Source organism: Aquarana catesbeiana, linkage group LG04, assembly GCF_042186555.1.
Source record: "Aquarana catesbeiana isolate 2022-GZ linkage group LG04, ASM4218655v1, whole genome shotgun sequence".
In the NCBI taxonomy this organism is placed as follows: Eukaryota; Metazoa; Chordata; class Amphibia; order Anura; family Ranidae; genus Aquarana; species Aquarana catesbeiana.
Window position 1 is genome coordinate 34,465,544 of NC_133327.1, and position 17,062 is coordinate 34,482,605.

The 17,062-nt window shown below is 47.2% G+C and overlaps 1 protein-coding gene across 3 annotated transcripts in view; it reads right to left on the reverse strand.

The window, feature by feature from the left end:
* Positions 1-1,250: 1,250 nt before the first annotated feature.
* The window catches only part of LOC141139148 (C-type lectin domain family 2 member L-like), a 112,148-nt gene continuing 96,336 nt past the window's right edge, over positions 1,251-17,062 (reverse strand). For all 3 annotated transcript variants that reach the window (XM_073624995.1, XM_073624994.1, XM_073624992.1), the window contains 2 exons: positions 5,609-5,715; positions 1,251-2,147 (listed from right to left, as the gene is read on the reverse strand). In XM_073624995.1, coding sequence (XP_073481096.1) covers positions 2,048-2,147; positions 5,609-5,715 — 207 coding nt within the window. In that variant the 3' untranslated portion in view covers positions 1,251-2,047. The remainder of the gene's footprint in view (positions 2,148-5,608; positions 5,716-17,062) is intronic.

Here is a 17,062-nt window from a genome sequence, read left to right on the forward strand (position 1 = left end):
GGGAGGGAGCAGAGCTGAGCCCTTCCTGGGCCGAGGGGGAAGTGATGTCACCAGCCCAGGCACTGGAAGAGGCAGACTACGAGGGACCACCTAGCAACAGGCATTTAGTGGCAAGTAAAAAAAAAAAAAATATCCAAATGTTTTTTTTTTTGTTTTTTTTTTAGGATTTTTCATGTAGTTTTGTTTTTCTGGGTGGAACCCCACTTTAAACAATAAACAAACTTTATTTTTAACGATGGAGAAATACCTAATCATGTCTGGAACGCTGAAAGAGAAACTGTTATATGAAAAGCAAGGAAGCAAGTGAAAGTACAAAGAAGATTACAATCGCTTCAATCTGATTTGCACTCAAAAGCAGGCACATCCTTCACATTAAAGTTAAAATTAACCACTTGTCGCCCGCCATATAGCAAAATGATGGCGGCAAAGTGGTTTCAATGACCTGACCGGACGTCATATGACGTGATCAAGATATTAAGCCGCAGCGCGCCACCGGGGGCGCGCATCGCGGCGATCGTTGCTGCGATGTGTCAGTCTGACACACCGCAACTCCGATCTAGGTAAAGAGTCTCTGACTGAGACTCTTTACCACGTGATCAGCCGTGTCCAATCACGGCTGATCACGATGTAAATAGGAAGAGCCGGTGATCAGCTTTTCCTCACTCGCGTCTGACAGACGCGAGTAGAGGAGAGCCGATCGGCTGCTCTCCTGACAGGGGGGGTCTGTGCTGATTGTTTATCAGCACAGCCCCCCCTTGGATCCCACCCAGGACCACCAGGGATGCCCCCCAGGACTACCAGGGAAGCCATACACACTGAACCACCAGGTATGCCCCCTAGACCCCCAGGGAAATACCAATCTGTGACCAGGCAGCTGCCAATCAATGCTCAGGCAACTGCCAATCAGTGCCCACTCCAATGCCTACCACTGCCAGTGCCACCAGGGATGCCTATCAGTGCCTCATATCAGTGCCGCGTATCAGTGCCCATCATTGCCACGTATCAGTGCCCAGCAGTGCTGCCTATCAGTGCCACCCATAAGAACCCATCTTTGCAGCCTTTCAGTGCCCATCAGTGTCGCCTATCAGTGCCCATCAGTGCCACCCATGAGTGCCCATCAGTGCCGCCTATCAGTGCCCATCAGTGCCCATTGTCAGTGCCTATCAGTGCCCGCACATTGGTGCCTCCTCATCGGTGCCATCTTATCAGTGCCTGTTAGTGAAAGAGAAAACTTACTTATTTACAAAAAATTTTAACAGAAACAAACGCAAAACTTTTATTATTTTCAAAATTTTCGGTCTTTTTTTATTTGTTTAGCAAAAAACAAAAACCGCAGAGGTGATCAAATACCACCAAACGAAAGCTCTATTTGTGGGAAGAAAATGATGAAAATTCTGTTTGGGTACACTGATGTATGACCGCACAATTGTCATTCAAAAGGAGACAGCGATGAAAGCTGAAAATTGGTCTGGGCCGGAAGGTGTCTAAGTGCCCGGTATTGAAGTGGTTAAATATATATGTCAAAATAAATAAGCTCTTCACGACAAAAATTGCTAGATCTTTGTGGCGCGTCAAAAGACAAAAAAGTTTGGGAAACACTGGTTTAGAATCATGTGTTCAGCTTGCCTGGAATCCGGACATATTAGTCACTCCATACTGAAATAAAATCTTGTTACTGTAACTGTACAGCTGGTGACACTCTGCCTCTTCTCATCCCACTGTTATAGAATACAAAGCACCCCTGGCTGCCCTCCAGACTTGTTCTCCCTTCCTGACACTGGGTGCTGCTTGTACAGTATATGCAGGTGAATTGGAATGTGATTTTAGAGCATCCCCAGTTTGCTTTATCCGAGGCTGACTGTTCTTCATGTCCTTACATCCCAAGGCATGCCACTGTTTGGTAATGTATTTTTGCAAATAGAAGTTTTCAGTAGATTCTGACCAAAGTCTTTATACTATTTGGTTACAATGGCAGACATAGCAGATTCCTGTGCGAAGAGCGGAGTGCTGGGCATGTGCCAGGAAAAATAGGCAAAGCCTGCTTGCCTCATTTAATACAAATAAATGTTTTTTTCACAGCACAGTCATTTAGATAAAGTTCATCAGGGTTCCAAGTTAGGCAATTAGGTCCTGAAATGTTCTTCAGTCTGTGGAAAAGATGAAAAAACAGTAACTCCAATATCTGCAGAACAATACAGTACCTGAAAGCAAGAGCACAGGCAGTGCACAGACAGATAGTGGAAATATGGGTTGCCAAGGTTAAAATAAACATATTCTGGGCATTTTGGGTAAATAAAAGATTATGGACATTTGCAGAATTAAAGTTTTTCATAAGTGATCGCATACCCTCTGTTCTCAGCTGCATGAGGAGCTCAGAGAGCTGTGGGAAGAGAAACAGCAGCACACTGAACATCCCAATGAATGGCTTCTCTGAGGAGAGCAGGCCTGAGTTCCCAACACAGTTAGAGAACTGACTACAATGTGTAGTTAGTGTTGGCATTACAGGGAGGGTTAGGGTTGGGATTACAGGGAAGGTTGGCGTTGAGATTACAGGGAGGGGTTAGTGTTGGGGTTACAGGGAGGATTATTGTTGGGATTACAGGGAAGGTAAGTGTCAGGGTTACAGGGAGGGTTAATGTTAGGGTTACAGGGAGGGTTATTGTAGGGGTTACAGGGAAGGCGTCAGGACCTGTGTTTTATTAGGGCTAGCCCAAGACATTGTGCTGCTTGGGTCCAAGAATGAAATGCTGCCCCCCCCAGCCCCCCCAAAAAATCACGCCCACCAAAAGGCCCCCACATTATTTTATATCATGATAATTAAAACTAAGATTAAATTTATCAGGAAGACAGATTTACATGCAACAGCACCTTGTCTATATGCAAAATTATATAACATACCATTATGTTCAATTTCAAGGGGCGGGCTAATGCAGTATAGGGGCGGGATAGGGCAGTATATAGACATGCTAGGGTAGTATATGGACAGGCTAGGGTAGTATATAGACAGGCTAGGGTAGTATATGGGCAGGCGTCATCATCACATCACATCGTCGCACAAAACTGCTGGAATAAAGTCTTGGTCGTCAATTTGCTGGGGAAATAGAAGAGAAGTTGAGGCGGCCGTGGTTCAATTTTCTGCCCCTCTCAAAGTGCTGCCTGGATCCAATGGACCCACTGGGACCCACTGGCACCCATGGTAGGGCCAGCCCTGTGTGTTATTGTGAGGGTTATAAGAAAGACTAGTGTTAGTGTTACATGGAGGGTTAGTGTTAGGGTTGTATGTGCAGTTAGGTTTGCAGAAAGGGTTAGTGTTGGGTTACAGAGAGGGTTAATGTGTGAAGATTACAGTACTTGGCATTAGAGTTACAGGGAAGCTTAATTTTAGGGTTAAAGGGAGGGTTGGTGTAAGGCTTACAGGTATGATTAGTGATAGTATTATGGGGAGAGTAGGTTAGTGTTACAGTGAGGGGTGACATGCATGTTACAGGAAAGGTTAGTCCAAAGGTTACACAGCATTAAGGTTAAAGTGGATGTAAACCCAATGTCATCCTTTCTAAACTACTCCCATAGGGGTTATCTATAAGGATATACATGCCTCCTGCATGTATCCCTACCTGTCAAATGTCTCCCCTCTGTCTGTTATGAGACCCGAAAAACTGCAGATTCTGTGGGCGGGTCTGTTGTCTGGAGCTCGGTGGGTGGAGTCATGATGTCAGTAGACTCCCCGCCCACCTCTACACTCCCCCTTGTCAATATGCATTTTCTCCTGTGTATTTTTAACTGAACTTCTGCTATGATCTCTAACATCCAGTGAAAAGACAGGAAAGTAACCACATGACTTCAGCATGCCCAATCATGCTGAGGTGTGGAACAGCCAATCCTTGCAGAGCTGCTGAAGAAAGGAGTGGGGGAGGGAATTAAAAAAAAATGCCTGTCTCTTAGGCTAGTGCACGAGATATGTAAATCACCTGTCACTCACAGCAAGGGGGAGGATTTGACAAAGTTTTTCTCAGTTTGTCAAGATTTATCTCACTGAACAATAAAAGAGGATTGCTCAGAGATGGATTAACTCTTTGTGGCAAGACTGGGCTCAAATGATAGGAAATCTTATACTCTACTGTATGACATAAAAAAAAAAAAAAATTGGGGTTTACATCCACTTTAATGTTGGAGTTGGTATTAGGGTTACAGGGAAGATTAGTGTGAGGGTTACTTAGTGTTAGGGTTGTAGGAAGGATTAGTGTGACATTGAGTTTTGGAGTGACAAATAGGTTTAGTGGGAGGGCTACAGGGAAGTCTAGTGCAAAGGTAAATTAGTGTGAGGGTTACAAGGAGAATTAGTGTTAGGGTTACAGGAGGGTTAAATGTAGGGATAGGGAGTTAGTGTGCAGGTTCTGGGGTGGGAGGGATTAATGTGGGGGTAACTAAGGAATACAAGGAGGATTAGTGTCACTGTTAGTAAAAGTATTAGATGTGGGTAATCGAACACGGAGTGTGAAGGTTACAGGGAGGTTTAGCGTTAGGGTTACAGGTAGGGTTGATGTTAGGACTACAGGGATGGTTAGTATTATGGTATGGGGAGGAATAGTGTTGGGGTTATGGGGAGGGCTAGTGTTGGGGTTACAGGGAAGATTAATATTAGGGTTACAGGGAGGGCTAGTTCTGGGGTTACAGGGAGGGTTAGTGTTGGCGTTACAGGGAGGGTTAGTGTTGGCGTTACAGGGAGGGTTAGTGTTGGGATTACAGAGAGGGCTAGTGTTAGGGTTGCAGAGAGGGCTAGTGTTAGGGTTAAAGAGAGGGTTAGTGTTGGGGTTACAGAGAGGGTTAGTGTTGGGGTACAGAGATGGTTAGTGTTGGGTTACAGGGAGGGTTAGTGTTAGGGTTACAGAGAGGGTTAGTGTTAGGGTTACAGAGAAGGCTGGTGTTAGGGTTACAGAGAGGGCTAGTGTTAGGGTTAAAGAGAGGGTTAGTGTTGGGGTTACAGAGAGTGTTAGTGTTGGGGTACAGAGATGGTTAGTGTTGGGTTACAGGGAGGGTTAGTGTTAGGGTTACAGAGAGGGTTAGTGTTAGGGTTACAGAGAAGGCTGGTGTTAGGGTTACAGAGAGGGCTAGTGTTAGGGTTAAAGAGAGGGTTAGTGTTGGGGTTACAGAGAGGGTTAGTGTTGGGGGCACAGAGATGGTTAGTGTTAGGGTTACAGGGAGGGTTAGTGTTAGGGTTACAGAGAGGGTTAGTGTTAGGGTTACAGAGAGGGCTGGTGTTAGGGTTACAGAGAGGGCTAGTGTTAGGGTTAAAGAGAGGGTTAGTGTTGGGGTTACAGAGAGTGTTAGTGTTGGGGGTACAGAGATGGTTAGTGTTAGTGTTACAGGGAGGGTTAGTGTTAGGGTTACAGAGAGGGTTAGTGTTAGGGTTACAGAGAGGGTTAGTGTTAGGGTTACAGAGAGGGTTAGTGTTAGGGTTACAGGGTGTGTTTGGTTTTTGATAAATGCTGTTAGACCTCTGCACTTTAAACAAATTTATCTTGCAGATCTGATTTTATTAGGGTTAAATGTGTATGCTTATTCAAAAGGGGTCATTCATTTTGCGCATCACATAGCAGCTCCCACTAACCTCTCATTTTCTCCCAACACCTTGTTCAGCCATTTCTTCTCCCCATTTTCCTGGTAGCCACCACACCATTGGTTATCAGTATGCTTCTTGAAGCGCTTCACATTTTCCTGGCAAGAAAAAACAATTATCTTACATGGGTTAACTTTATGAGGCAGTGTAAAGAGACAAATCAGACTGTGCCTTTTATCAATCTAGAGTGATCTGACTTACAAAGGCTACATTTTCATTGGCTGCTATGAAAAACCGCACATTACACACCATCACTGCCGTACTAGACATGTCACCTGGTCTAAATCTATCATATATATAGTGCAGAACTACCAGCAACACACTAGCAAAATTCTTAGTGAATGTATATAAATAACAGTGCAACAATTAATCATCCAAAAACAATAATTGCTATAAACAAATTGAACAGTGAAAATAAGTCCAAACAAAAAAAGCAAGTGGTTATAACTCAGCAGTTCATTGTGCTATTAATTCAAATAGAAGAAATGACAAGATGCTGTGATCTTCCACGGTCCAGCTCCGTGTTGAATGATTAAAACAGTGCTCATAAACAATCTTATAGACAAGGGTCTGCAGTGGCGGCCCATTCACTGTGGGCGCACGGGCGCCACTCCCCCATCCAATGCGCCCGGCCCCTTTCAGGACGCCAGACACATGGATTCCTATGTCGGGGGTGGTACTTTTTGAAGCACCTGATTAGAGCCAGAGGCTCTAATAGGCTTCAAAATAGGGTGGGCTTGGGGCGCAGAGAGTGTGCCCTGATCCCACCCAATTGTGTGACGATAGCAAATTGATTTTCGCTATTTCCACACTAACCTTCCTCCCCGCCAATCAGGAGGCAGGGCGTCAGACCTGCTTCCTGATTGGCCAAAGCGCCGGGCAACCCTATTGGATGTCTGGCGCTTAGGAAGAGGAGTCCCTCTTTACTCCTCATTTGTCCCTCATTTTGGTCTGTTCCTCATAGTTGTATATAAAATGTACTTTTTATCTTTCAAAAAGTGTTTCCCAGTGCTAAACCTTTCATCCAAGTTCTAAACTGCTGTATTTGTACATTTTAAGAGCCAATATAATGGATTAGTAGCGGTAAAAAAAAAGTCCTTGTTGATTTAATCTTTTTTTTTTTGGTTAATTTTCCTTTAAGGGGGTGTGGCAGGGGGTGTGTCCTATGCCTACATACGTTTGTTAGTAGGTGTCCCTCATTCCTATCTCAAAATGTTGGGCGATATGCTTATTTTCACTGTTAAATTTGTTTATAACAGGGGTACGCAACCTTTTGAGCATAGTGTGCCGAAAAACGTTTTCAAAGAAATTGAGCGTGCCAATTTTATTACAAAAAAATCTCAACTTCACACTCACGAAAAGGATTTTTTATAAAGTAAATGCTGTAAACTACTTTAGTATTACCCTGCACAACTGCCACACCACTGTACTACCCTGCACATCTGCCACACCACTGTATTACCCTGCACATCTGCCACACCACTGTATTACCCTGCACATCTGCCCCACCACTGTACTACCCTGCACATCTGCCACACCACTGTATTACCCTGCACAACTGCCCCACCACTGTACTACCCTGCACATCTGCCACACCACTGTACTACCCTGCACAACTGCCCCACCACTGTATTACCCTGCACATCTGCCACACCACTGTACTACCCTGCACATCTGCCCCACCACTGTACTACCCTGCACATCTGCCCCACCACTGTACTACCCTGCACAACTGCCCCACCACTGTACTACCCTGCACATCTGCCACACCACTGTATTACCCTGCACAACTGCCCCACCACTGTATTACCCTGCACATCTGCCCCACCACTGTATTACCCTGCACAACTGCCCCACCACTGTATTACCCTGCACATCTGCCCCACCACTGTACTACCCTGCACATCTGCCACACCACTGTACTACCCTGCACATCTGCCCCACCACTGTATTACCCTGCACATCTGCCCCACCACTGTATTACCCTGCACAACTGCCCCACCACTGTACTACCCTGCACATCTGCCACACCACTGTACTACCCTGCACATCTGCCACACCACTGTACTACCCTGCACATCTGCCACACCACTGTATTACCCTGCACAACTGCCCCACCACTGTACTACCCTGCACATCTGCCACACCACTGTACTACCCTGCACATCTGCCACACCACTGTACTACCCTGCACAACTGCCCCACCACTGTACTACCCTGCACATCTGCCACACCACTGTACTACCCTGCACATCTGCCACACCACTGTATTACCCTGCACATCTGCCCCACCACTGTACTACCCTGCACATCTGCCACACCACTGTACTACCCTGCACATCTGCCACACCACTGTACTACCCTGCACATCTGCCACACCACTGTACCACCTCAGTCAGACACGTCCAGGACGTGTCTGGCTGAGCTGTTCAGGCCTTTGGATCCTATTGAGGCACCATTTCCCTAATCTGGATACTACCCTGCACAACTGCCCCACCACTGTACTACCCTGCACATCTGCCACACCACTGTACTACCCTGCACATCTGCCACACCACTGTATTACCCTGCACATCTGCCACACCACTGTATTACCCTGCACATCTGCCACACCACTGTATTACCCTGCACAACTGCCCCACCACTGTATTACCCTGCACATCTGCCCCACCACTGTACTACCCTGCACATCTGCCACACCACTGTATTACCCTGCACAACTGCCCCACCACTGTACTACCCTGCACATCTGCCACACCACTGTACTACCCTGCACAACTGCCCCACCACTGTACTACCCTGCACATCTGCCACACCACTGTATTACCCTGCACAACTGCCCCACCACTGTACTACCCTGCACAACTGCCCCACCACTGTATTACCCTGCACATCTGCCACACCACTGTATTACCCTGCACAACTGCCCCACCACTGTACTACCCTGCACAACTGCCCCACCACTGTATTACCCTGCACATCTGCCACACCACTGTATTACCCTGCACAACTGCCCCACCACTGTATTACCCTGCACATCTGCCCCACCACTGTATTACCCTGCACAACTGCCCCACCACTGTACTACCCTGCACATCTGCCACACCACTGTACTACCCTGCACATCTGCCACACCACTGTATTACCCTGCACATCTGCCACACCACTGTACTACCCTGCACATCTGCCACACCACTGTATTACCCTGCACATCTGCCCCACCACTGTATTACCCTGCACAACTGCCCCACCACTGTACTACCCTGCACAACTGCCCCACCACTGTACTACCCTGCGCATCTGCCACACCACTGTACTACCCTGCACAACTGCCCCACCACTGTACTACCCTGCACATCTGCCACACCACTGTACTACCCTGCACAACTGCCCCACCACTGTACTACCCTGCACATCTGCCCCACCACTGTACTACCCTGCACATCTGCCACACCACTGTACTACCCTGCACATCTGCCACACCACTGTACTACCCTGCACATCTGCCACACCACTGTACTACCCTGCACATCTGCCACACCACTGTACTACCCTGCACATCTGCCCCACCACTGTACTACCCTGCACATCTGCCACACCACTGTACTACCCTGCACATCTGCCACACCACTGTACTACCCTGCACATCTGCCCCACCACTGTACTACCCTGCACATCTGCCACACCACTGTACTACCCTGCACATCTGCCACACCACTGTACCACCTCAGTCAGACACGTCCAGGACGTGTCTGGCTGAGCTGTTCAGGCCTTTGAAACCTATTGAGGCACCATTTCCCTCATCTAGATACTACCCTGCACAACTTCCCCACCACTGTACTACCCTGCACATCTGCCCCACCACTGTACTACCCTGCACATCTGCCACACCACTGTACTACCCTGCACATCTGCCACACCACTGTACTACCCTGTACATCTGCCCCACCACTGTACTACCCTGCACATCTGCCACACCACTGTACTACCCTGCACATCTGCCCCACCACTGTACTACCCTGCACATCTGCCACACCACTGTACTACCCTGCACATCTGCCCCACCACTGTACTACCCTGCACATCTGCCACACCACTGTACTACCCTGCACATCTGCCCCGCCACTGTACTACCCTGCACATCTGCCCCGCCACTGTACTACCCTGCACATCTGCCACACCACTGAACTACCCTGCACATCTGCCACACCACTGTACTACCCTGCACATCTGCCACACCACTGTACTACCCTGCACATCTGCCACACCACTGTACTACCCTGCACATCTGCCACACCACTGTACTACCCTGCACATCTGCCCCACCACTGTACTACCCTGCACATCTGCCACACCACTGTACTACCCTGCACATCTGCCACACCACTGTACTACCCTGCACATCTGCCACACCACTGTACTACCCTGCACATCTGCCACACCACTGTACTACCCTGCACATCTGCCACACCACTGTACTACCCTGCACATCTGCCCCACCACTGTACTACCCTGCACATCTGCCACACCACTGTACTACCCTGCACATCTGCCACACCACTGTACTACCCTGCACATCTGCCACACCACTGTACTACCCTGCACATCTGCCACACCACTGTACTACCCTGCACATCTGCCCCACCACTGTACTACCCTGCACATCTGCCACACCACTGTACCACCTCAGTCAGACATGTCCAGGACGTGTCTGGCTGAGCTGTTCAGGCCTTTGGATCCTATTGAGGCACCATTTCCCTCATCTGGATAAAGGCCCTGGCCGGGTAATTGGCCACAAGCGTACCTAGCTTGCCTTATGGTAAGCGCGCACTCTATGTGGTGTTGACACTCTGTTTGCGGTGGTGGATCTGTCACTATTATTTCCACGTATTCACTAGACTTATGGATTTTGTGTTAAGAACAGTTCTGCTATTGACGAACAGTTTTATCCCTGATGAACATTATTCCATATTCACTTGTGTTACTATTTATGCAAATATGTTATTCACCATTCAGTAATCACTGTTTGGTTTTGGGTTGAGTAGCAATATCACTTTTAGTCTGGTTTACACTTAGATACTTTTTGTGTTACTTATTCATGTTTTTTTTTTTTTAGCGCTGCTACATTTTTTCCATTTATTCTGTGTGTGTATCTCACTCTTAGTGGCTGCTTTTAGTTAATTTTTTTGTTTTTTATGTGTCACTAGCGTGGTATACAATTTTTTCTATTTGTATGTGATTTATGTGATGTATGTAATGTCACAGACAAGCATCTTGAATGGATGCGCAATGATGAGCTCAGGTCAGGGGTATTTTCTGACAGTAGTGGGCCTGTGTGCAGGACCATAAGTTGGGCGCCCGCAGCTGAGAGAAAGTGCGGCGCTCTGCGCCACAGGAAAAGTTGGGTGTGATTTTCATTGCGCTGAATACTGGCTGTGGCTTAAAGGGACACAGAATGCCAGGGTTCAGTAGTAAGTGACACAAAGGTTCAGGAATAAGTTCAACAGAGTTCCCAGAAGCTCAACAGTAATTCCACAAACTGTCACCTGATTGTGGTTTTCTCAATCACAGTGAAATCCCTTCTTTCTGAGATTGCCAGTGGCAACCAAGTCAGTCATCTTCCTCCAGATGGTGGGGGGAAGGGGCTAGCAGGCCTGTGATTGGCTTTAGCAGTGGCCAATGACAGTCCTCCTCCTCCTGCTATTGGAAACAGGGACCCCCCCTAGCAGAACTGCACCCAATCTCTTTCCCATCACAAGAGCTGACGATCGCAGCTACAGCAAAGTTAGAGAACCAAACAATGTTTCCCATCTTTTACAATGTGTGGGGGCGCAGTGCCTCGCCCTCAGTACAGGTGCAGTGTGGGGAATTCTGAGATTGGAATACATTAGTGTCTCACTGACACTTCCCTGCACTGCTCAGCTGATGAGGAGGAAGTCGAGTGCCGGCAAAAGAGGCTTCGTGTACCGCTTGCGGGGTTGCCTACCTCTGGTTTATAGCAATTATTGTTTTTGGATGATCAATTGTTGTACTGTTATTTATATACATTCACTAAGAATTTTGCTAGTTTGTTGCTAGTTGCACTGCACTATACATATGACTGATTTTAGATTGAAGTTAGTGAGAACACTTTTGAGTGTTAAGCAGAAATTTGATTATTAAATTGTATTCACTTGGATATTTTCAGAATATATCATTTTTGATATTGTATTATTTTGTTTGTTTGTGTTGATTAAGGTAGAAGTTATATGTCACCTGGTCTGTTCTAGTTATTTACTGTTAGGGTCCTTTCACACTGGGGCGGTTTGCAGGCGCTATTGCGCTAATAATAGCGCCTGAAAACCGACCCGAAAGTGCCGCTGCTTTCATTCCAGTGTGAAAGCCCCGAGGGCTTTCACACTGCAGCGATGCGCTGGCAGGACGGTAAAAAAAGTCCTGCCAGCAGCATCTTCGGAGCGGTGAAGGAGCGGAGTGTATACCGCTCCTTTACCGCTCCTGCCCATTGAAATCAATGGGATGGCGCGGCTATACCGCCGGCAAAGCGCCTCTGCAGAGGCGCTTTGCGGTGGTTTTAACCCTTTCTCGGCCGCTAGCAGGGGGGTAAAACCACCCCCGCTAGCGGCCGCATACCGACGGTAAAGCGCCGCTTACAATAGCGGCGCTTTACCGCCGACAACGCCCCTGCCCCAGTGTGAAAGGACTCTAAGGACAATATTGTCATCCTTGCTCTGAACAATGGGTAATGGCTACCACAATGACTTCAAAAGATTTTGTTCCATACATGAATTCACTTCTACTGCTGTCTGCAAAATTCAGAAAGTTTGGCCTGCATGGCGACTTCCAAAGATCCATCCCTTTGATGGTTAGGTCTACTGGTGTAAAGAGATGCAGAGCAGACAACAAATTAAAGAACATCTCTATTGAAAGAAATATGTAAACAGCTATTTCTGATCTCCTTCTGGAAATGCTAGCACTTGGCTTCTTCTGACCTACTTTGAGCAACTGATCTAGAACAAGTGCGCAGAAAGTGAAATCAGAACTCCTGATGTGCAACCTGTTCCAGATCATCGACCTAAAGGTAACTGAAACCTTTGAATCCGCAAGACTACCAGACAATTAGCAGTTTCAAAACCTTGGCCCTCCATGGATGCATATGTGCAGCAAGTGGGAGTTAAAGAGGAAGTAAACTACCATTTTTAAATTTTACCTATACATAAGCCTATAATAAGGCTTACCTATAGGCAGTGTAAATATCTCCCAAATGTTCACCGTTTAGGAGATATTTACTGTATACGCCACTAATGACATCACCGGCGCATGTACTCTGAAGGAACGACCGTTTCATCAGAGCCCTGTGCCGTGTCTAGCAGCTCCCGTGTGAATGCACTGGAGTGACGTCATCGCGGCTCCGGCCAGTGACAGAGTCCACGAACCCGGAAGGAAGATGGGTGAAGATGGACGCTGTCTCCAGCTTTGTTTTGAGGTAAGTTTCACATAATGTGCTAGTATGCGATGCATACTAGCACATTATGCCTTTGCCTTGCAGGTAAGAAGAAGAAAAAAGTGCAGCGGTTTACAACCGCTTTAAAGCCTACTCTCTTTGCAGCCGCACATCTGCATTACATGGGATGAAACAAGCTAACGTTTGTCAGTACAGATTTCCCTTAACCCCTTGCCTTCCTGCCCAGGCCAATTTTCAGCTTTCAGCACTGTCACACTTTAAGTGACAATTACGTGGTCATGCAACATTGTACCCATATGAAATTTTTATCACACAAACTTTCTTTTGGTGGTATTTAATCACCACTGGGGTGCTTTAAATTTTGCTACACAAACAAAAAAAAAAAGACCAAAAATTTAGAAAAAAATAAAATTTCATAGTTTGTTATAAAATTTTGCAAACAGGTAATTTTTCTCCTTCACTGATGTGCGCTGATGAGGCTACACTGATGGGCACTGATGAGAAGGCACTGATGGGCACTGATGAGCACTGATTGGCAGCACTGGTCTGCACTGATTTGGACTGCACTGATTATCAGTGTAGATGTCCCTTTAGCACAAGCTGGTTATCGGCTCTCTCCACCCAAAAGCCAATAACTAGCTTGGGTTGACATCATGATCATGGTCATTGGACACAGCTGATCACGTGGTAATTGATTGGCCCTTTTCCACCAATCTGAAAGAACACAACAATCACAGAGTGTGGTGCGCAGGCAGAGCGATCATGGACGTCCTCCGGGCAATGTAAGCCTGCGCTGTAGCTGTCTTTTGGTAATAGTGCAGGCAGGAAGGGGTTAAAGGGCCCATCTCCAGACAAAGCCTTTTTTTATTTTTGAAATAACTGGTGAAACGATGTTTTACTTACCAAGTCCATCGTATCAGTATCCATTGCCACCATCCGGTAATCCAGTGATGTACAGTAAATGTGCCTATGCTTTACTTTACCCTTTGTTCTCCTTTTTCTGATGTCACCATTGGGACTCCTCTTCTGGATCCTGAGAGGACCCAGCCACATGATAATCTATAGGAAGTATTCACGTCAAACACAGATAGGGGCGACAACACCTGAAGAAGGGCAAAGCCTCCTGTACACAGAGGAGAGAAGACTTGGTACTGGAGCATCATGTGACTGCTGATGTAGTTTAGTAAAAGAGACATTTGGATCTGTCTTTTTTTCTATTCCAGCAATTAGTTTAGGGGGTGTGGGGGGCAGGCTGGAGAGAGGTGTTAATATTTGTTCTGGCCAAATCTAACACCTCAGATATGAATGCTCTCCACTGACTTGAGTCTCTAATCAGTTTCTAATATCTCTGGGAGTCCAAAGGCAAGAATTGTCTATTGTATCGTAGCTGCCTTCATTTATGTTCATAGTGTAGCACCCCCTAGCATGGCTAGAGTGCTAAGTATAGGTTTTGTGCTAGTGTAGGTACATTTTCAGGCTTGGCTGGTAGCCAAGCCTGTGTATTTTTCTGGGTCAGGGTTGAGTGACTCAGGGAGGCTGGATGACTCATCAGCAGCTTCTCTGGTGACTCCCCCTGCTATCTGGAAACTTGGAGAAGATTCCTGAAGCAGTTGGGAGGGGTCTAGGAGGAGCTGACTGGAGTGTTCTGAGGGCCCTGATGAATCCCCAACAGAGGGGTTGGAAGGGGGCAGGCCCCCTCAAATACTCTGGGTCAGCCCAGCTGGGGCATTGGAGTTCAGTTGGAAGATGGAATGTTAGGCTGTCGGAGGCCTTTGAGAGTAGCCTCCTAGTTGGCAAGGGGGGTGAACTAAGGCCTGGGCTTGGGTGCGGAAGGGACCCCTTATCATGACACACAGGGGGATCTAGACCAGGAAAGGACAGCAGGAGAACACTGCCGGGCAAATCTCCAGGGAGGAAGACAGCCAGGACAGCTGGTGAGTGTTGCAGTCAGAGGACTGAGAGGCATGCCAGGTGCAAGCAGTCTGAGATAGATGCAGAGCCAGTCTGGGAAGTAGCCAGGAGGGCTAGTGAATAGGGCAGCTACAGCCAGGCGGGCTAGCAGTGCTTGAAGAGGTGGTACTGGGAGCAGTAGCCACAAATAGGACAGCTAGCACCAAAGACCTCTATTTTTACTACATCACTAAAGGGTCCCGTGGGTTCCTGCCTGCAAAGGGCATTCACAAGTATCTAACTGAAATTGTGTTGGATCAAACAGTCAATGCTAGCTGGTCCTGGGAGTTGTAGTTCTACAAACAAGTCTATGCTGGAGGTAGAAGAGAAGTGTGTATATACCGGATGTATATAGTTTATGTCCCTGAAGAGTGGGCATCCCATCACATCACAAGTTTAATCTCCCTAAATAAAAAAATAAAAGCAAGGGCTGTTTTTTGTCTCAGGAGTGATTGAGAAATGAATGTGCCTGGCTGTGCAGGGTGGGATATAACAAGAGAGGGGGCAGCTGCCCTGGGTGCAGTGCTTCGTGTGTGTGGGGGGGAGGAGGACACCAGGTGGTGAGCTTCACCCTTCCACTAATATTGGGAACTTGCCTGCACTCCGTTCTACATTCATTCCCAGGTGGGCACAGCACTAAGAAGTGGGTCTGAACTGACCTTATTTGTAAAACAACTGATTCAATCAACTGGGAACATCTTGCAATAAAAAGGGCTGTGTGGGGGGTTATAACTGATATAATAAACACAATTTAATTTAGATGAGTCTTCAAATAAATATCACAGGGAGATGAAGAATATTAAATGTGAGTCAGCCAGGCCCTGCTATATTGCACAATACTGTTAAACACTGGAAGCTTGCTGGCAATAAAGAAATAATGATGAATGTGGTTGCTTATTTAATAGCCAATCAGAGGTCTTGCATGTATGTATTTCTGCTTTGCCTGGAGTAGAGATTTAGGCACAGTGTTATTATCCCATGACTGATGCAGGGGCATTTGATCTCTTTTAGTGACACAACCACACAGGGACATTTTATCTCTTCTAGTGACACCATCACACAGGGGGATTTTTTTCCTCACACCGTGCCGTGGCATTTGTTCCTTGGCCACTGTTAGCCCCTTATTTTACTGTGGGACAGTATGGGCACCTAAGTGTAGCGAGGTCCCAGGACTCCTTAAGTCTAATGAGAACCTCCAGGGCCCAGGACAGCTGACATCCTTCTGGATAGAGTGGGTTACAAGGCATGGTGGGTGTAATGCAAGATAGATTCATGGTCGCCAGACACTTTTTGAATGCAAAGAAATTTATATTCTCTTGAACAGAACTGTGGGAGAGAGGGTTTAGGGCAAGGCCACCCTTAGGTAGTGGCAATGTTAATTGGCAGACTCCGAGACTTCTACAGGTAGACAGCCATGCAGGAAAAGGCATCCAGCGGGACACCACATCTGCATGTGTAGATGCGCTGTCTCCTATGGCAACAGTCTTTCTAACAGTTTCTAACACAACCTGTAATGAACTCCTTTGCTTCCTCTACAATCACTTCTTTTAGATTCTCGACCCACTGAGCTCCAAGTCTCTCTCACTAGACTTGCTGATTCACTGCAACTGAATCCCTTGAACTCTTCTGATCTGCTTACACAGTATCTTCCTCAAGCGTCACCCAACCTTCCCTGCTGGGTCCCTGGCTTGGCACTTCAGATACTCCTCAAGCGTCACCCCTCTGGCTGGGTTCCTGGCCTGGCACCTGCTGAAGTTTCCCGATTCTTCGCAGTCCCCAGTTGGTGAGAATACTGCTCTGCTACTTGCTTCAGCTACTCACTGTGGTCCTTGGTTATAAGGTGGTTGGTCCATTAGTGGCGAAAGCTTCCCCTCTACCTCCGACCATGACAGGTTCTCCGGCAGGTAGAACCGTCACTTCTGGTTGGACTGCAAGCCGCAATCCCAACCTTACACTGCTCTCTGGCTTCTGGACAGGCCCTCAGACAGCCTAGAAGCCAGATGTACCCGGGATAGGCCCAAAATCCGGCCTAG